The sequence below is a fragment of the Bicyclus anynana genome, chromosome Z (genome assembly GCF_947172395.1).
Source record: "Bicyclus anynana chromosome Z, ilBicAnyn1.1, whole genome shotgun sequence".
NCBI classification, from domain to species: domain Eukaryota; kingdom Metazoa; phylum Arthropoda; class Insecta; order Lepidoptera; family Nymphalidae; genus Bicyclus; species Bicyclus anynana.
This window is the reverse complement of record NC_069110.1, coordinates 7,319,200-7,339,100: the sequence shown is the minus strand read 5'-3', so window position 1 is coordinate 7,339,100 and position 19,901 is coordinate 7,319,200. Positions and strand designations below refer to the sequence as shown.

The 19,901-nt window shown below is 37.0% G+C and overlaps 1 protein-coding gene across 1 annotated transcript in view; it reads left to right on the top strand.

Annotated features, from left to right (window-relative positions):
• The window catches only part of LOC112053030 (uncharacterized), a 71,325-nt gene that overhangs the window by 35,608 nt on the left and 15,816 nt on the right, over positions 1-19,901 (top strand). The window contains exons 16-22 of the mRNA XM_052890736.1: positions 2,491-2,577; positions 3,426-3,510; positions 5,806-5,995; positions 6,738-6,820; positions 13,906-14,085; positions 15,323-15,559; positions 17,503-17,748. Of these exons, the coding sequence (XP_052746696.1) occupies positions 2,491-2,577; positions 3,426-3,510; positions 5,806-5,995; positions 6,738-6,820; positions 13,906-14,085; positions 15,323-15,559; positions 17,503-17,748 (1,108 nt within the window). The remainder of the gene's footprint in view (positions 1-2,490; positions 2,578-3,425; positions 3,511-5,805; positions 5,996-6,737; positions 6,821-13,905; positions 14,086-15,322; positions 15,560-17,502; positions 17,749-19,901) is intronic.

Here is a 19,901-nt window from a genome sequence, read left to right as displayed (position 1 = left end):
ATGTTGGTAGGTATACGTTTGACAAAAACAACTAATAGCTAAGAATATGACTAACAGTGGCGTAACGTGTCTTGGATGGGCTTTGTATCTAATTAGTTGGGGGGCCCAAATGAAGGGTAAAGACTTTTCACTAATGAACAAAAATGCACGCATATAATAAACTCGCGGACGCCCGCAGCTTCGTCCGCGTGGAATTTAGTTATTCACAAATCCCGCGGGAAGCATGGATTTTTCGGGGATGAAAAGTAGCCTATGTGTTAATCCAGAGTAAAATCTACTTCTATTCCAAATTCAGCAAAATAGCTTCAGTAGCTGCAGCACAAAGGAGATACTCCATCATCTCATTTTTTATCCCCATGGGGGTTGAATTTATCAAAATCCTTTTTAAGCAAACGTCTTCATCATAGTAGCTCCAATCTTTTATTTCAGTTCAATCAGTCGAAAATCTAAGAAGATTTATACTTGCATCCCCTATTTTATCACCTTAGAGGTAGAATTTATCAAAATCCTTTCTTAGGGAATGCCTACGTCATAGAAGCTTTATGCATGCAAAGTCTCAGCCCTGTCGGTTTAAAATTGACAAATTTTAATACAAACTTTCACCCCCTATTTTATTCCCTTGGGGGTAGAATTTATCAAAATCCTTTCTTATGGGATGCCTACGTCATAACATCTACCCGCATGCCAAATTTCAACCTGATCCGTTCAGTAGTTTCGGCTGTGCGTCGATAATCCTTATGTCAATCAGTCAGTCAGTCAGTCACCTTTGAGTTGTTTAAATTTAGATATGACAGTGATTATGTCACTGTCATATCTAAATTTAAACAACCTATGTAGGATGTTTTCAACTTTTGGGCACACACCAGGGAAGGATAGAAATTGTGGATTATCTACATTTTACTATTTTTTTTCTACTTTCACACGTAAGGGGCCTGTAGTCCGGGGCCCTGTATCTTTGATACGGCAGATACGCCGCTAGCTACGCCCCTGATGGCTAACAACAAACAACAAAGCTATTAATATTATTATTTAAGTTTACGCTAACTTAATTTAAGTTAGTTTCGAACGTATCTACCAACTTTGAAACTATAAGGTAAGGTACCTATAATAAAACTAGGTGACCTCGTTTTGTGTTTAAAAAAAGTATTATATTCTATTCAATTCAAACAAACAATCTAATCTACAAGTAGGTACCTACCTTTATAATCTACGCTAACATTATAAATGCGAAAGTAAGTCTGTCTGTCTGCCTGTTACCTTTTCACGGCTGAACCGATCAAGATGAATTTTGGTATAATGGTAAGTGGGGCCTTGGAGCAAAACATAGGGTAATTTTTAAATACTAAAATAAAAATTAAATAGGGGTTGAAAATTAGTATGGAAAGTTCTTCATTATTAGAGTTACAGTTTTAAAAATTTGTTCATAAGTCATAAAAAAAATACAAAATATAATGTGTTTCAAGAATTTTTAAAATTCAACCACTAAAGTTAGAGTTGAAAGTTTACATTGACTTCCACGCGGACGAAGTCGCGGGCTTTCTTTAGTATTAGTACGAGTATATTGTGTAATTTTATATGTAACTACATGTAGGGAAGATGATACGTTTAGAATGCAGTCAGCATTCAGCGATATAGAATATTCAGCATATTTTCCGTAGGTATCCTATTTACGGTAAACTTCTCGAATAGCTTCTTATCGGATTTCTTCAAACACGCACTCGTAGCTTACCTTTTTTGCAAATGCTTCTTCACTTTGAAAAGTAAGTATATATTGCATGTAACACGTTCGCTGCGGTACGAGGTCAATTGACCTAGTATGTCTAGTGTGTTCAAGAGTTACGAGGTCGATTGACCTCGTACCACACCAAAGGAAGTACAGAAAAATCAGTGCTGCAGCGAAAGTGTTAATAAGCTTTTTCAAGTTGTTTAATGCTGTCTGTTTGTTTGTAAGATATCAAATGGTTCCAAAAACTTTGGGCCGAAAGTCTGCATTAGCCAGATATCACACTTATATTATACAGGCGAAATTGTGTGTGTGTGTGTTTGTAAGTGTATGTTTGTCCCTCCTTTACGCTGCGGCTACTGAAGCGATTTGGCTGAAATTTGGAATGGAAATAGATTTTACTCTGGATTAACACATAGGCTACTTTTCATCCCGGAAAAAATCCATGGTCCCCGCGGGATTTGTAAAAAATTGAATTCCACGCGGATTTTGCAGACGTCCGCTAGTTGGAAGTTGGTCAGGGTTTGCTCCCACTATTCAATCAACTCAACAAAAAATGTCAAAAACAGGACTGGTTGGTGGGAGGCTTCCGCCGTGGCTAGTTACCACCCTACCAGCAAAGACGTACCGCCAAACGATTTAGCTTTCTCATTTAACCTGCGGAACTCAGTGTAGGGTTGCCCGACACGCACATGGCTGGTTTTGTATACTACAGATTTTCTAGTTTCCAATTCTAACCTACTAATTTATATCATATACTATTTCAGAGTAATTCTATACTTTTCTATAATCTATTTTGTCGGGACCATACTGTTGTGTTGTTCTGCAATTCCACCATTGATGTTGCCACCAACGTAAGTAATCTAATTTACTGATCATTATTTTAAGAGTCACAGGGATTTAAAGCGTCAATTTGGCGGCGCTGCTATGGATCGCTATCGCACGAAAGAATGACGTCATCGAGGAGAGAGATCGTTTTTTTTCGTGTAGAAACCGTAAGGGGTGTGGATTTCATCCTACTCCTAACAAGTTAGCCCGATTCCATCTTAGATTGCATCATCACATACCATCAGGTGAGATTGTAGTCAAGGGTTAACTTGTAAAGAATAAAAAAAAATGTGCGCTACTTAAATATTTCATATATTGAAAAATTGTCACATTGAATGTAAGGAAGATAAAAATGTGTGATTTTTCATTTAGTTGTCTAAGTTAATTTTTTTTTAATTGGTTTTAAAGTTTTACAATCCTATTTATTTTATAAAAATCCAGTCAATATTAGTTTTTTTTAATATTGACATTATTTACCCCAATGTCTCATAAAAATCAATGTAACCTTGTCATCATCCCTATTATTAGTGTGGAAATAAAAACTTTAACAGCAAAACCTCTAATTAGGTATTTAATAAGGCAATTTTAATTACCATATCTCTATATTATATAATGATTTATTTACTTTCCTATACTCCGCGAAAAGCCGACGAGCCCATGCGATGTCACCCAGGTCCGACAAAATACTCTCTACGTACGTTTCACCCCGAAACCGGAGCATCCTCAGGAGATGTTGACTCTACAACGTGCGTCACGTTGGGTTCGTCGGCTTTTCACGGAGGATAGCATAAAAAAGAATTCATTATATAATCATGATGAACTTCCGCCGCAAAGTAACGCCTGCTTCTATCCAATATATCTCTATGAATTTCAGCTTTATGTCCATGATCGGCTTGGTACTCATAGCGGCCGGTACGGGAGGGATTAAGCCTTGTGTGGCAGCTTTTGGAGGTGATCAGGTAATCTGCAATCGATACTGCCTTTCAGTTCTTTTGTACCTACTGTACTAGCGGACGCTTACGACTTTGTTCGCGTACAATTTTACCTATTACGAAGTTTAGTAAACGTTATGTCACGAAAATAAAATCAGATGTGGGTGAAACAGGGGTTGAAAGTTTGTAGTCATTCATTTTTAAAGTTACATTTGTATGATGTAAGTGAACTTTGTGTGTACAATATAAAATACTAAAAACAATGCCTTTCAAGATTTTCCTAAATTCTACCCCTAAAAGGTCAAAAAGTGGTTGAGGTTCTTTTTAATATAAGTTGTTCATGTTTTGAGTTCTGCATTTGTAAAAGGTATTTATTTTACCTATATATATTTTACCTACTACGAAGTTTATAGTAAACGTTATGTCATGGAAATAAAATCAGATGTGGGTTAAACAGGGGTTGAAAGTTTGTAGTCTTTCATTTTTAAAGTTACATTTGTATGATGTGAGAGAACTTTGTGTGTACTAGCAGAAAAATACGAAACACAATGAATCATTTAAATTTTCCTAAATTCTACCCCTAAAGGGTTAAAAGGGTAGAGGTTTTTTTTAAATATAAATTGTTCATGTTTCGAGTTCTATATTTGTAAAATGTATAGTAGAGTTATAAAAAACATGCGAAAATGTAAATAATAGGGATTTTGACGACCTCTGTGGCGCTGTGGTATGCGCGGTGGACTTACAAGACGGAGGTCCTGTGTTCGATCCTCGGTTGAGCCGATTGATTTCTTAATTGGTCCAGGTCTGGCTGTGACAGTGGCTAGTGGCAAAGGCGTACCGCCAAGCGATTTAGCGTTCCGGTACGTTTTCGTGTAGAAACCATAAGGGGTGTGGATTTTCATCCTCCTCCTGACAAATTAGCCCGCTTCTATCTTAAATTGCATCATTACTTACCATCAGGTGAGATTGTAGTCGAGGTCTAACAAAAAAAATAGAGTAGGGTAGGGTAGAGTAGGGCTAGGCTAGGGTAGGGGTAGTAAGTCGCGGTCGTCCACTAGTATAATATAATATGTAGTTGCAATTTGCGTTAGAGATTATTATAGTTTTACTTAACTGGACTTGGAAGTTGCCAAGTTTTGAGCAACAAGCTAACAATAAATGAACAATTTAACTTAAGTTCACCTTTCGAAGTTAACTTGCCAAGCTTTACGTAAATCCAATATTAAATAACGTAACTTTCTATTAAATGAATTTTAACTTTATACTCGTAAGTTTTGCGACCACAAAGGCAACCGAAACTTAACGTGATTATAATAAATGATAAAGTATCAAAATACTTGGACCTTGCTCACGAGATTACCGCCATGTGGAATGTTGAGTCAACTATTATTGTTCCGATAGTTGCTTCAGTCAATGGTCTTATAGCGAAAAGCTTCGACCAACACCTTAGGAAGCTTTCGCTTTACTGTTGGATCAAGAGGCAGTGATTCTTGAGACGGCCCGTATTGTGAGGAGGTTCCTCATTCTGGAGCCCTGACCACCGGTTGCTTGGGCACTCAAATGTCCCGCAGCGGGAGGGTGGATTTTTTTATAAATTTTTAATAGTGTTTTAATTTTTAATAGTATTTTATACTTATATTGACATAGCGATAGCGAACATCGAAGCAGCTATTTCTATTTGACTTTTTAGGGTTCCGTCGTCCACAAGGAACACTTATAGTGTCGCCATGTCCGTCTGTCTGTCCGTCCGTCCGTCCGCGAGACTATTACTACTAGAAAGCAGTAAGTTAGCATGAGTCGTTCCGCCCTCTATCTTTCTTTCAGCCTTCGGGTCTCATCAGGCGATTGATGATTTATTGTTAATGCCAACTTTTCACTTATGTGCATTTTAAGAATTTTTGTTATTTTTATATATAAAAAAATATTTGTCATAATTTTTTTTTTAATTAAACATCACGTGTCTCAAACGGTGGAGGAATAACATCATGAGGAAATCTGCATCATCATCATTATCAGCCGATGAACGTCCACAGCTGGACATAGGCCTCTTGCATAGACCTCCAAGCACAACGGTCTCGAGCTGCTAGCATCCAGCGATTTCATTCGATCCGAGCTATGTCAGTGACTTTGGTTCGTCTGCGGATCTCCTTATTTCTGATTCGATCACGTAGAGAAACCCCAAGCATAACTCGCTCTATCGCCCGCTGAGTGACCAAGTTTCGGATCCATGGTGAACTATTAGACTAACCCATCTGAAAGGAGACTCGTGGTTAACAGTGAGCCGAATATTGTTGATGACGACGATTTCAAACCTATTTACAGTTTCGTCTGCCAGAAGATAATAACGGTCTACAGAAGTTTTTTTCTACGTTTTACTGCACCGTGAATCTAGGGGGCTTTATGGGGATGGTGGTCACCCCAGCTCTACGACGCAGTATTATGTGTTTTGGTGACGATGCGTGCTATGCGCTGGGCTTTGGGTTTCCGGCAATACTTGTCTTATTTTCTATCGGTAAGTCACTTGTTTACTCGTATACTAGCTGAAGCCGCGTGGTTCCCGTTCCCGTAAGAAAACGGGGATAATTTATAGCCTTTAGCCTTCCTCGATAAAAGGGCTGTCTAACACTGAAAGAGTTTTTCAATTCGTACCAGTAGTTCCTGAAATTAGCGCGTTCAAACAAACAAACAAACTCTTTAGCTTTATAATATTAGTATAGATTAAACTTAATAATTGTTTAGCCAGACATCTGAAAGTTAACATTTTTTAGGGTTCTGTAGTCCACAAAGAATCCTAATAACTATATGACCCTTTCATACTCATATTAATGTTTTGGAATACCTTACTCAAGTCTGTGTTTTCTTCAGGGTAAAGGGTATCTTTAAAACAAGAGTGAATAGATATCCTGTAGACAAGTATCCTATCTTAGAATTTTTTTTTTTTATTTTTATTTATTTATTTACACTAACATCACAGGTTATCCCCAATTCACTAGTATATTATCACTAGTATATTGTCTATATGGTTAGAGACTTCGGCTGTGGCTAGGTACCACCCTACCGGCAAAGGCGTACCGCCAAGCGTTCCAGTACGATGACGTGTAGAAATCGACAACTGTGATTTTTATCCTTCTCCTAACAATTTAGCCCGTTTCCATATTAAATTGCATCATCACTTACCATCAGGTGAGATTGTAGTCAAGAGGTAATTTGTAATTTGTAAAGAAAAAAATAATATTCCGATCTTTGCTTTTCAGTTATTTTTGTGCTGGGAAAGCCATGGTACAGAATCAAAAAACCAAGGAACAATGTAACGTTGAAGTTTGTAGCTTGTACGTGGGTGAGTTTATGATAAAACGCTCTACTAATTTATTACTATGCAGAAACTTCGAAAGAGACGCTCAACTTTTATATTTACGAAAATTCTGGATTCTGGTAGCTTGTCAATTTTAGTAAAACCAACAATTAAGAATTTTTGATGACCTTGTTACTGATACAAGTTGGGAAGAGGGAAGATCATCCAAAATTGTTTTTTTTTATACTTTACAAGTTAGCCCTTGGCGACAATCTTACCTGATAGTAAGTGGTGATGCAGTCTAAGATGGAATCGGGCTAACTTGTTAGGAGGAGGATGAAAACCCACACTCTTTTCAGTTTCTACACGACATCGTACCGGAACGCTAAATCGCTTTGCGGTACGTCTTTGTCGGTAGGGTGGTAACTAGCCACGGCCGAAGCCTCCCGACAGCCAGACCTGAACCAATTAAGAAAACCTGAATCGACCCAGCTGGGAATCAAACCCAGGACCTCCGTCTTGTAAATCTACCGCGCATACCACTGCGCCACGGAGGCCGTCATACTACTAACCAGCTGTTTTTTTTTTACTGTTGCTTAATTAAATTAGTTATACAATTCAACAGCCACATTGCGTGGTACGTTATCTCGTTGCTACGCACAGAAATTTTCATTACCCAGTAACCCTGTCAGCTACCAGAATCAAGAATTTTCGTAAATATAAAAGTTGAGCGTCACGGAAAATTAACTTGATAGTAATCAATTCTAAAAATGCTCCCCGGATCCTGATTCTGGACTAATTGATTTATGTACGAAATATTAACGTTTTATTGGCGAGTTAGGCAAAATGCTCATAGCGCGCCCACTTTTGAGTTAATAAATATTTTTTTCCTGGAGGAAAGGACTTAAATATCATAAAATAAAACAGAACGACGACTGAATAGAACTAACAACAAGACAGTATTGATTTTTAGTATTCATAGACGTTGTTCCGTTCAATGAAGAGTTAACATTTCGCTATTGTTTGCGCGTAGCGAGCTAAATAGGAAGTGCTGGTGCTGTAGAGGATATTGCGCGACACCTTGCAATACTTTGAGAGCCTGTGAATAACTTTGAAGAGGTGTTTACTGTTAGTACGTGATTCTGCATAAGAAGTAGGTATATACCCTCATCTGTTATTTATTTGGGAAAAGAAATAAATAAAATAAAATATTGACATTGACATATCGCATATAGATCGCCTAATGCAGGATGGCGAAAGTGGGAGTCACACTCAGAAGTGTCGTATATTTGTATTAAATAAAATTATTAATTTAAAAAATACTTGTATAAAAAATATTGAGATTTTACAGAACGGGAATTAAGATTACTTCTATACTTTTTTTTTCTATTGTAAACTTTCTATTGTACACTTGTTACTTCATAAAATTACGATCTAGCCTACTTATGTGACTAATTAGTAATTTATCTTTAACCTAAACTTATAATATAATATTATTATACTAAGATAATGTCCAATAACTTAATCTTCGTCTTTCACTAACTATTACGTCTTTAGGCCACTTTGTTCACGTGATCTTCCATGTAGCACTTAACAATACTTAGCATAGTAAAATTGTTCTACTTGTTGCCTGAGGCCGAAACGCCTTGTCGTATTTATAAAGCAATCACGCAGCTGTATGTCATCGGCGGTGTTTTTCAGTATAAAATTCATATTTTTTCGTATGCATAGATAGGGTACCTTCTAATTTTAAGGTATATCTTTTTTCTCCCTGCTTTTCAAGATTGGTTACCATTTGCTTTTTTCTTAGTTTAATCACGATTGACAACTATTAATGAGTTTCCATTATGTACGCTACTTCTATCTGCTAGTCCCAAAATACATGCAGCCTCGCCATTCTCCTTTATTGTGGCCGGATAGTATTAAATGATTATTTTTTTTATAATTTATTTAATCTTCTTCATTCATTATTTAATTAATAAAATCGTACAGATAAATGAATATACCCAAATTAATTGAAGAAGTAAGGCCTGCTCTCTCAAGCTCTGCTTGTGGAGTTGCCAGATATAAACAGTTACGTGTAACTCATGTTATTTAAATAACCCTCAGTTATATAGTCATCTAATATGTCAAATGAAAACTGTATTCGGCTGCCTTTGATCTAAATCATGGTTCTAGATTTTGTATGAAATATGGCTCCGGCCGCAATTTAACTAAGCAACCTATTTGCAATGGGCCACTGTGAATATTATCTATCATTTATTCCCATCACTAATAAATAACAGATGAGGATATATATTTTAATGCCGGATCTTAGACCATATGTAAATGTCCGTGGCGTGCTTTTCATAGAAAGAAAGAAGAAAGAAAAGATCTTTATTTTTAAGTAATGCCACATATCACATTAAATCTAAATTATAACATATTATGGCTTAACTGTCCACTCAAACAGTGGAGCACTAAAGAATGCCCTGTAATATGTGGCACAACCTAGAAAAAGGCCCCAACTCGGCATTTTGCCGCATACTTTCAATAAAAAAAAAAAATTATAGATATGTGTGATATAGATGCCTATATCACACATATCTATAAATTTACATGCTTATTCGAACGAACGTATGAGCTTATTCACTGTTTTAACGGCCCATTAACGGGCCAGGCCACCCTTCTTATAGAAGAGAGGATATGGAACTTATGGACCACGCTGCAACAATGCGGCTTGGCGGGCTTAGAGTGATAATTAACGATCATTGTTCGATGTTAATAATAATAACAGGGAGCGACGGTATATGGTAGGTGTCCACATATCCGCATCGTCCGTATTGGACGCATCGCATCAATCCGTTCGATGCGAACTATGGCCTTCGTGCAAAATAATGATTTTTTTTTCGTTTTGAACAGGAGATGTTCAAAGTAACTGTGAAAATGAAAAAAAAATATTTTTATTACATATATTGTTTTAGTTTTAAAAATTAGTAAAATATAAATCTTAATAAGTATATAAATACGAAAGGTCATTCATCATGAAATCTCGAAAATCACTTGATGTACAAAACAGAAATTTGGCAGGGCGGTAGTTTGTAGTTTATGTATATAAAGTAGGTATCCACTAAGAACGAGTTTTACGATGTTCGCAGGTGTCTCCTAGTAAGATAATATATTATAAATCACAAATCGATAAAGCCGTTTTCATTACTCTACTTCTTGTATTACTTTTAGTAAACACCCCATACAATTTGTTAGCAGTCTCTCGTTACAAACAGTGTTCCGTATCTGCGAGGTGCACAGATGACATCAAACGAGTCGCAGGGAATCGAACAATAGACGAGCTGAACAAAAAAAGGAAACGAACGAGTTGAATAAAAGCAACATTTTCAATAATACATTTTTGCATTCAGTTTAATATTGCACCAATGTAGTAACAATGAATCTCAAGGAAAAGCTCTAACCAACTTTATTTACATCTGGCTGCACATAATATTGTTATTTATCGCAGTACAACGTACTTGACGGCCTCCGTGGCGCAGTGGTTTGCGCGGTGGATTTAATAGATGGAGGTCCTGGGTTCGATCCCCGGCTGGGCCGATTGAGGTTTTCTTAATTGGTCTAGGTCTGGCTGGTGGGAGGCTCCGGCTGTGAATGAATGAATGATATTTTATTCATGAAAATGTAGGTTTAACATGATGGTACATTTTATAGAATTGAGCCTTTATACATTTTACCATAACTGGTGTATGAATTATCTTAAATAATTAAATACATTAGAACGAAGAAAAAAAAAGAAACTAAATTAATACAATGTCACAATTAGAAAATGTCCATGTCCATAAAATAATCTTGATTGTCATAATAACTTTTTTAAATGTTACGTGGCTAGCTACCATCTTAGATTACATCATCACTTACCATCAGGTGAGATCTCAGACCAATTATTGTATAGGACCTGCCTTGCTAGACGTTACTTTTCTGCCAAAGTATATGATCAACGATCTAACGCTATTATAAAAACTGTCTACAAAGAATCGATATTTCATAGTTGTATTTGAATTCGTCGGTTAAAGAGCTGCTTAAAAATACATTTTTATAAAGTTGAACGGTGTAAAAAACGGGAAAGAACTTCTAGTTTAGTATAAGATATGCACCAAGTCCAATCTTGTTTTGTTCGGAAAATGACAGACAATGTTGTTCGTGAATATAGGTGCAATACTGGTCCTCCTATAATTGATCTGAGGGTGAGATTGTGGTCAAGGGCTAACTTGTAAAGAAAAAAAAACAGTACGTAGAGGGACCAGTGTATCAAATCGCAGTAGGAAATTGATTGATACTACTTTCTCACACCAATTCTATTGATATGATGGATGTGTTCGAGTACCCTTTGGCATTATGTATGGACATGGGACCATCAATAACACCTAACATACAATATATAATGCTTCTCAAACAAAAATATAACAACAGATTTTCTGATAGAAACGTAAATATTGTAACTGAATGGTGTGTTTTGATTTTCTTTTTAAAATAGTAGATTGTTATACAAGGGGCTAAAAAGACCCATTATATACGAGGTATTTTTAGAGCCCGAGACGTAAGGCGAGGGCCGCTTAATAGAAACCGAGTTTATAATGGGTTTAGCCCCACGTGTTACACTCTGCTTTTCACAACGATTGCGAGAAAATAAAATAGTTTAGTAAATATTTAATGATTTATTTTAATTGAAAATTAAACGTACGAAGTCTACAATTTTGGATATTAAGGGAGATGCTTTTACCCGGTAAAATAATTTCCGACTACTGTGAAGATGAATAATGAGTATGTGAGGTAAACGTGAGAGATAAAAGTTTAAAAAACTCCTTTCGTAAGTGAATCCATTCGTTGTTGTTTTCTCCACTTTACCTAGGTAGGTATTTAAGAAAATGCGTCTCGACTTTGATGGCAACAGATTGAAAATTTTATCCATCTCCAAATTATCCATATTATCCAGTAATATGACAGTGTTTTTGAGCAAGAGTAGTGAAAAAGCTTATTATTCCACTTTTTGCTTATATTAACTTAGCGAAGCTTCTGAGTAGAGCAGGTGTTCATATGACGAAACGCGGCATGTACCTACTTTATTTTAATATAAACACTAGCGGACACCCACGACTTCTTCCGCGTAAAAATCAGTGTAAACTATCTTTCCTTGTTTAAACCCATACCTAATGTTTTATACCTTTAGATATCCTTATTTCGGCCCTGTCGCATATCCATTAATAGGAAAAGTTTACTAACTGTTAACTACCGCCAAAATATAGCACAAAAATTATATACTAAACTTGCGAGAGCCTTTAGACCTCCTTACTCCGGCCCTGTCGCAAAAGTCGTTAATTTCAGACGTCTACCAACTATAAAACACCTCCTTGCTTAATTTCAAGTTTGTAGCATGAAAAATGAAGGACTTTCATACAAACTGTTGTGAGTCTTTAGACCTTCTTAATCCGGCCCTATTGCCTTACCTAATTTCATGATTGTAGCATGTAAATGAAGGACTTTCATACGAATTTGCGAGAGCTTTAGACCTTCTTAATCCGGCCCTATCGCAAAATCCATTCATAGCTAACATTAACTAACTGGTGACTAGTGACTACCCCCCCCTTAAGTTTTGGCACAAAAATTAATAATTATGAACTCAACTTGCGAGAGCCTTTAGACCTCATTAATCCGGTCCTGTCACAAAATTGGTTTGTAAAGAACGTTTTCCAACTATAACCTACCTTCCTGCCGAAATTCAAGTTAGTAGCATTAAAGATGAAGGACTTTTATAAAAGCCGCTTCAGCCGTTCTAGTGATTAGCCCGGACAAACATAAAGACAGACAAAATTGAAAAAAAAAAGTTAATTTCCGTTTTAGTATCTCGTAATGTATTTTACTGTACCTACATAAAGTTATATAGGTACAAGAAAAACACAGTTTTGTATCTTGAAATCACAGACAAAAATTTCCATTTTTATTTATATCTATTGATGTATTGCAAAGTGCGTAAGTTTCATACTCCTTCAGGCCGCTACTACTGAGCTTATTTGACTTATATTTGGAATGAAGATAGATTACCGACATTTACTAATACGAAAGCTACTTTTGTCTCGGAAAACCCCTGGCTCCCACGGCATTTGAACAACACGTGAATGGAGTTGCGAGCAAGGGCGTCGCAAAGGGAAGCAGGGAGAGGCAGCTAGGAATTCAATTATGAAGATATTAAAGTCAATAGTCAAATACACCGCAACCCAAGTTCTAAAACCATTCACTTGATTTGTTTTGGAATTACAGTTGCTCTTGAAGTGTAAACTCGCGCTACAATTGTAAGGCTGCCAGTCCACCGAAACGAAGCGAGGCAGCGGAGCCGAGAGACGGAGAAATAGATTGCACAAATCCGCTCCGCACCCTCGCTCCGCTTTGGTGGACAGACAATAGACATAGTACGCAACTCCGCTGCGCATTAGTACGTTTCTTCGCTACGCTCCCTCGCTCCGCTCCCTCGCTCCGCTCTGGTGGACAGGCAGCCTAATGCTTGTTTCTTCTGCTTCTCATAACCTCCAAATATCGCCCTCCCGAACCCAAACGGAACCCGAGGCCAAACTTTCAAGCCCTATTTCACCACTTGAATTTTTTTTTTTAAAAAGTTTTTTTTTTTCATGATTTATAACAAATTTTTTGAATTCATTCAGAAGTTTCAGCGTGATGCCCGATTAACAAAAAAACACGGACAGACAGACACGCAGACAAAAAATCGAAAAATAAATATTTTTAGCTTCAGTATCGATTGTATAATGCCCCCCGAAAAAATTTCCAAAATATCTTCAATGTACAAAATGTTACAGTTTTATTATAAGTTCTAGATGGCGTTAGTTGTATTCATAAAGTGGCATAATGTAGGTAACATTATGCCACTTTATGAATTAATGTATAGAATTTGACCAGTTTCATTATAAGTATAGATATCTGTGTAACTGGCAATCTCTCTCTTTTGTCCCATTGCAATGTATGGTGTGCATCTACCCTATTAGCTGCCGACACCTTTGGTTGTGGGCATCCGGTGCTGTAATACGGCCTGCGTTGACCAATACCAAGAAATAAGTACTCATTATTATTTTCAGTATGCCTTTAAAAGACGTTTCCAACACGACACCAGTTTAGACGGACCGTTACCAGATCATTGGCTGGATTACTCAATAGACAAATATGGAGTGAAACTAGTATCAGATATGAAAGCCGTGTGCTCTATTTTATTTTTGTATCTGCCAGTCCCGATATTTTGGTCACTGTTTGATCAACAGGTTGGTTGTACTGTTTTTTTTTACGTGTGTGGTATATGTACCTACTCGTACGTACGACGCGCCGCCGGCGTCCGCCTCTTTTTTTGCTCTTGGGGTACTGAATTTTCCTCGTCACTGAATTTTTGCAGCTCTAGGCGGGTTTGGATGTGACGCTTTTTTTTTTAATTTCCCTGCCATGTTTACGTACATACATATATAACGTACGGACGTTTCAATATCCACATGTATACCATGTAAATAAGCAATAGATGTAACAAAAATGCTGTGAAGTTGCATTTATTAAACGAGAGCACGCACTATATAGCCAGACATACCTCGTTTTACGAAGGCTGAATGAATAGGTAAGTAGACAATTAAAGAGTGAACCGTGGTGGCTTTAGAAGGCAGCAGATTTAAAGGGTTGTCCAATAGGGTAGTTGTATCATATCAAATTTAATATAAACAGTATTGATTTCCTTTGGCGTATGGAATAAGAGTCCGAAATATATCGATATCAATTAATAAAATTTCTTAAAAAAACTAATTTTAAAATCATGTTTTTTACAAATTTTCCAAACGTCAAAAACGGTGTTGTCCATTTTGTGACGTCACAATATTTCATGAATGTAAAACCATTTTGTGACATTTTTCATATTTCATGAATATAAAACTAATCACAAACGTCAAACTAATAATTATTAATTAATATTTCTGCTAAACGCTCCGTTTGGTAAATATTTAGTAATTATTTTATTCAATAAATACCTATTTAAATTAAGCCATGATGTAACATAAACCACAGTTGGTTTTACTGCGCATTAATTTAAAGGCATTAAGTAAAAACATTAAAAAAGATAGAAAACTCTTTATTAAAAGTAAAATGGTTAAAATACAAGTAATAAAGTGATTTAGATAATGACGAATGATCCATTTAAGAGCCGTGATAGCCCAGTGGATATTACCTCTGCCTTCGATTCGGAGGGCGTAGGTTTCAATCCGGTCCGGGACATGCACCTCCAACTTTTCATGTGCATTTTAAGAAATTAAATATCACGTGTCCCATACGATGAAGGAAAAGATCGTGGGGAAACCTGCATACCTGAGAATTGTCTTAATTATCTGCTTGTGTGAAGTCTGCCAGTCCGCATTGGGCCAGCGTGGTGAACTTAACCGCTCTCATTCTGAGAGGAGACTTGTTTGCTTAACAGTGAGCCGAATATGCGTTGCTAATGATGATGTTCCATTTAAATTATAACAGGGTTCCCGCTGGACGTTTCAAGCTTCAAGATTGCGGAGTGAAGTTTTTGGTATAACTCTAATGCCTGATCAGCTGCAAGTCATGAACCCTGCTATGGTACTGTTCATGATACCCGTGTGTCCTGGTGGTTCGTGGAATGTTTTACCCGAGATCTCGCCGCTGAATAAAATGTTCATAGGTGGCATACTAGCGGCTATGTCTTTCTTTTGTGCTGGCATTCTTCAGATTAGTATAGAGGTTCGTGTATTAAATGTAAACACAGCGAAACATCTTGGCTTTACTCTTAGTATAGTTTGATACTTTGATCATCATCATAAGTCTATTTTTAAAGATTTAATTTTCTTGTAGATGAGGTAAATAGCCGAGCCGTGATAACCCAGTAGATATGACCTCTGTCGCCTATTCCGGAGGGTGTGTGTCGACATAATGTTACTTTGATTGGTTTAGCTTGCTTTCCATATAGTGCACTCTATTTAGCGTTACACCTACTCTCTATAACGACAATTAAGTAATAAAAAGTACCTTTTAAGTTGCCAAAATTAGTGAAAACCGCGCAGCTGTCTACTTTCTTTTGTCGCTATTACCCTAGCCCGTAATAAACTCAATCGTCGGCATCATGCAAAAAAAAAACACTTTCTAAGAAATTCGTTCTTTTTTTACAAACTGGGATTGCACGTTGTTGACCATGATGACTAATAAATAGAAGTTACGGACTTAATATGTTATCATATTCTTAGTTGCTCTTTCAAACTTTCAAATTGTAAACTTGGCTAGTAAAAGAAAATGACTGCGTATTGACGAAAAAATGTTTTACATTCTTCTTTCCATATAACGACCACTCTCTATAACGCTATAAAATGCACAGTCCTTTTTGTGTCGTTATATTGAGTTTGCACTGTGTTTCAACGAAATGACATTGACTATGTCGTTTTACATCAAGTGGCAGTGTTGTTTTGTTTTTACGATCATATAACACAATTATTTCAACGAAATTACTTATATAGCAGTTTTTCGTTCAAATAACGTTACTACTTATACTATAATAATGTTATTTTACGTAAAATTACTATAATTGTATAATTTCTCTGAAAACACAATGTTCGATGATTGCAAAAACGAAAATACGATGAAAAATGATGCAGTGATTGAATGGCACATCGAGATACAAATAGGCCTTGCACGTTACTAACCCGACTTATTTACCTTTCTTAGTATTCTATAGAGATTTTTTTTTTCTGTCTTGTTTATATTACTGTACAATATAGAGTAATTTAATTCAATTTAAATTGAGTTAAAAGTACGGGTTGTGAAACGAGAGTATACGGCGATGTTACGCAATTTATTGGACGTTATTGTTACGTTTAAATCACATTATAAATACAGCTCGTGCGGATTAACTTGACATCTGGCTCGAATGACGTTTGTTTATAGTGCTGAGTGCAAAAATGTTTTGATTTATCAGTGTCCGACCAAACTTTCGGTCATGGTTCGGCGAAAAAACGGGTTTCGCTGTAGTATTAGTATCACTTATTAATATTAATATACAGATCTGTGTATTTGCTATAAACTTGAAACTATTGAGTGGATTTTCATGCAGTTTTCACCAATTGAAAAAGTGGTTCATTATGATAAAATTCAATATACAATTGCACAGGATACACAGTTCGAAGGGGTATCTCTGTAGTTGTTGAAAATTCTTTTATCAATACAAAGTCACCTTAATTGTCATAGGATTCTTTTATTCTCATCAGAATATGAACTACGCGGGCAAAACTACAGGGCGGCTGCTAGTCTGAAATAAAGTACAAGACTGTGTGATAGCATGGCTTATGTTATTAACCAATATTCGGCTCACTGCTGAGCTCGAGTCTCCTCTCAGAATGAGGGGTTAGGCCAATAATCTACCACGCTGGCCCAATGCGGATTGGCAGACTTCACACACGCAGACAATTAAAAAAAAATCTCTGGTATGCAGGTTTCCTAGATGTTTACCTTCACCGTTTGAGACACATGATATTTAATTTCTTAAAATGCACTCAACTGAAAAGTTGGAGGTGCATGCCCAGGACCGGATTCAAACCCACACCCTCCGGAATCGGAGGCAGTAGTCATATCCACTGGGCTATCACGGCTCTATGTATGGCTTAGCAGCAACCTTATTCAATGTGTGATTATTACAGCGGTCGACATTACAAGTACCAAGGCACCATGAAACTGGGCTTATATTCCTCAACACGCTTACGTGCTCGTTGGAGTTAGAAGTGATGGGCGAGGGCATGGTGGTTATGGAGCAAGGTGGCACTGTACTTATGACGCCATTGCCACATCGTACGTACACCATCCTAGCAACGTGCCCCAGTGACTGTGCGGGTCGGATTATGAAGCGGAACAACATCAAAGTTGACTTGAAAACGGTAGCGGGAATGGTTAGTAGCTTAGTACTGTGTATTCAAGTATGTAAATCAGTACAGTTCAGTTTGTAAATCATTAAAGTATTTTATATCTTTAACTTACATCTATAACAATAATCAAAGGTTTCATAGTGGCTTCTCAGTAATATATACTAATATTATAAAGCTGAAGAGTTTGTTTGCTTGGTTGAACGCGCTATCTCAAGAAGGAAGGTCCGATTTGAAAAATTCTTTCAGTGTTAGATAGTCCATTAAAAGGAAACATAAAGGCTTTATATTATTCCCGTATTCCTACGGGGACGGAAACCACGCCGGTAAAACCGCGCGACGTCAGGCGTTTAATAATAAACTATAACCCGACTACGTAAGAAAGGAAGAAGACAGAGAAATGTATAGGCACAAAAATTAGTCTTTTCTTAATCGACCCAGCCCGGTCCAGGTCTGGCTGGTGAGAGGCTTCGGCCGCGGTTAGTAGTTACCACCCTACCGACAAAGACGTACCTAGTGATCCGGTACGACATCGTGTAGAAACCAAAAAGGAGTGTGGATTTTCATTCTCCTCCTCACAAATTAACCCGTTTTCATCTTAGACTGCATCATTATCTACTTACCATCAGGTGAGATTGTAGTCAAGGGCTAATTTAAGGTAAGTATAAAAAAAAATGTAAGTCGTCACGGGACGCCTGGCAGATGTGAAACATCGACATTATTTTGTAAAAGCAATATGCAGAAAAGAAAGAAAGAAAGTGGGAGAGAATCGCATAGTCGAATGCGCATGGCGACGCGTCGCCACTCCGTACACACTACTGCATATATACTGTATTTAATATATATACTATCATATAGCTTGGCGACGCGTCGCTGCGGCATGCGTCGCCACGCCAAAAATAGTTTTACGTGCGGCTATAGATGTTTTGATTTTAGCTGAGTGGAGTAAAAATGATATTACATCTCATGTTATCGAGTTTTATTTTGAAATTCCGTACCTATTGCGTCCGCATGACATCACGAGTTATAACAACAGAAGTTTCAAATTTCAGCTTGCGATGAAATATATACGGGTCGTCGTGCAGTTGCTCGCCGGACAATTATTCGCTGATGTAGCTAATGCTTATGCTTGTTCTAATATGTTTTCTGTTATTGGTTATAAGATCGCTTCCCTGTGTGGTCTTGTTTTATTAAGATGCTAGCTGACACCTGTGACTCCGTTCTCTCTAACTGATAGATATTCATCAACAATAATTACACATCTATACATATAATAAATCCATATTTGAGGTCAATTCTGTACATGAAATATATATCCAAAATAACTATCAGGGGGTGATTAGTGATTGATACTGATGCCAAAAATGCAATCGGTAAAATTTTTGTCTGTCTGTCTTTGTTTTTTATAGAAACAAAAACTACTAGACGGATTTTAGCGAAACTTGGTACAGTTATTCTTCATACTCCTGGGCAAGTTATAATATACTTTTCATTACGCTGCGATCAATAGGGCAGTGAAGGGGAATGTTAGGAAAACGGGAGAAGTTACTCCATTTTTACAGCGATACTACTGTAAAGGCTGAATTGAAGAGGTCTAAGGCGGACAAAGTCGCGGGCGTGCTAGTTTATAAATAAAATAACTATCACAAGTGCTTATAGCTATTTACTTATACTATAATAAACCGCAATGAACCTTTTTTAAAATTTTTATCTGTCTGTCTATCTGTTTGCTGGAAGATAGAGGACGATAAACAACATCATAGAGCCTACTTTTTGAAAATATATAAGTATACCCAGTCATTGGAAAACATCCAGGTTCTTGACATAATTTCCAATCATGGAAATTGATTCACAATACCTTTAATACAGTGGCAGGGTTACTGCCCTTAACGATTAAAAGCTTAGTTCCTGTGAGTTTTTCGAGCACAAATACACTAATAGTAGTAATTTACCACAGCATATGAGAACTCACACTGGTGAACTGAAAAGCTCTTTCAGTGTTAGATAGCCCATTTATCGAGGAAGGCTATAGGCTATATATATATTATCCCCGTATTCCTACGGGAACGGGAACCACGAGAGTGAAACCGCCCGGCGTCAGCTAGTGCAATATATACTCGTAGATAATCAATAGACAGAACATCAACAAGGTACAACGTACTAAAAGGTACAACAAGTAA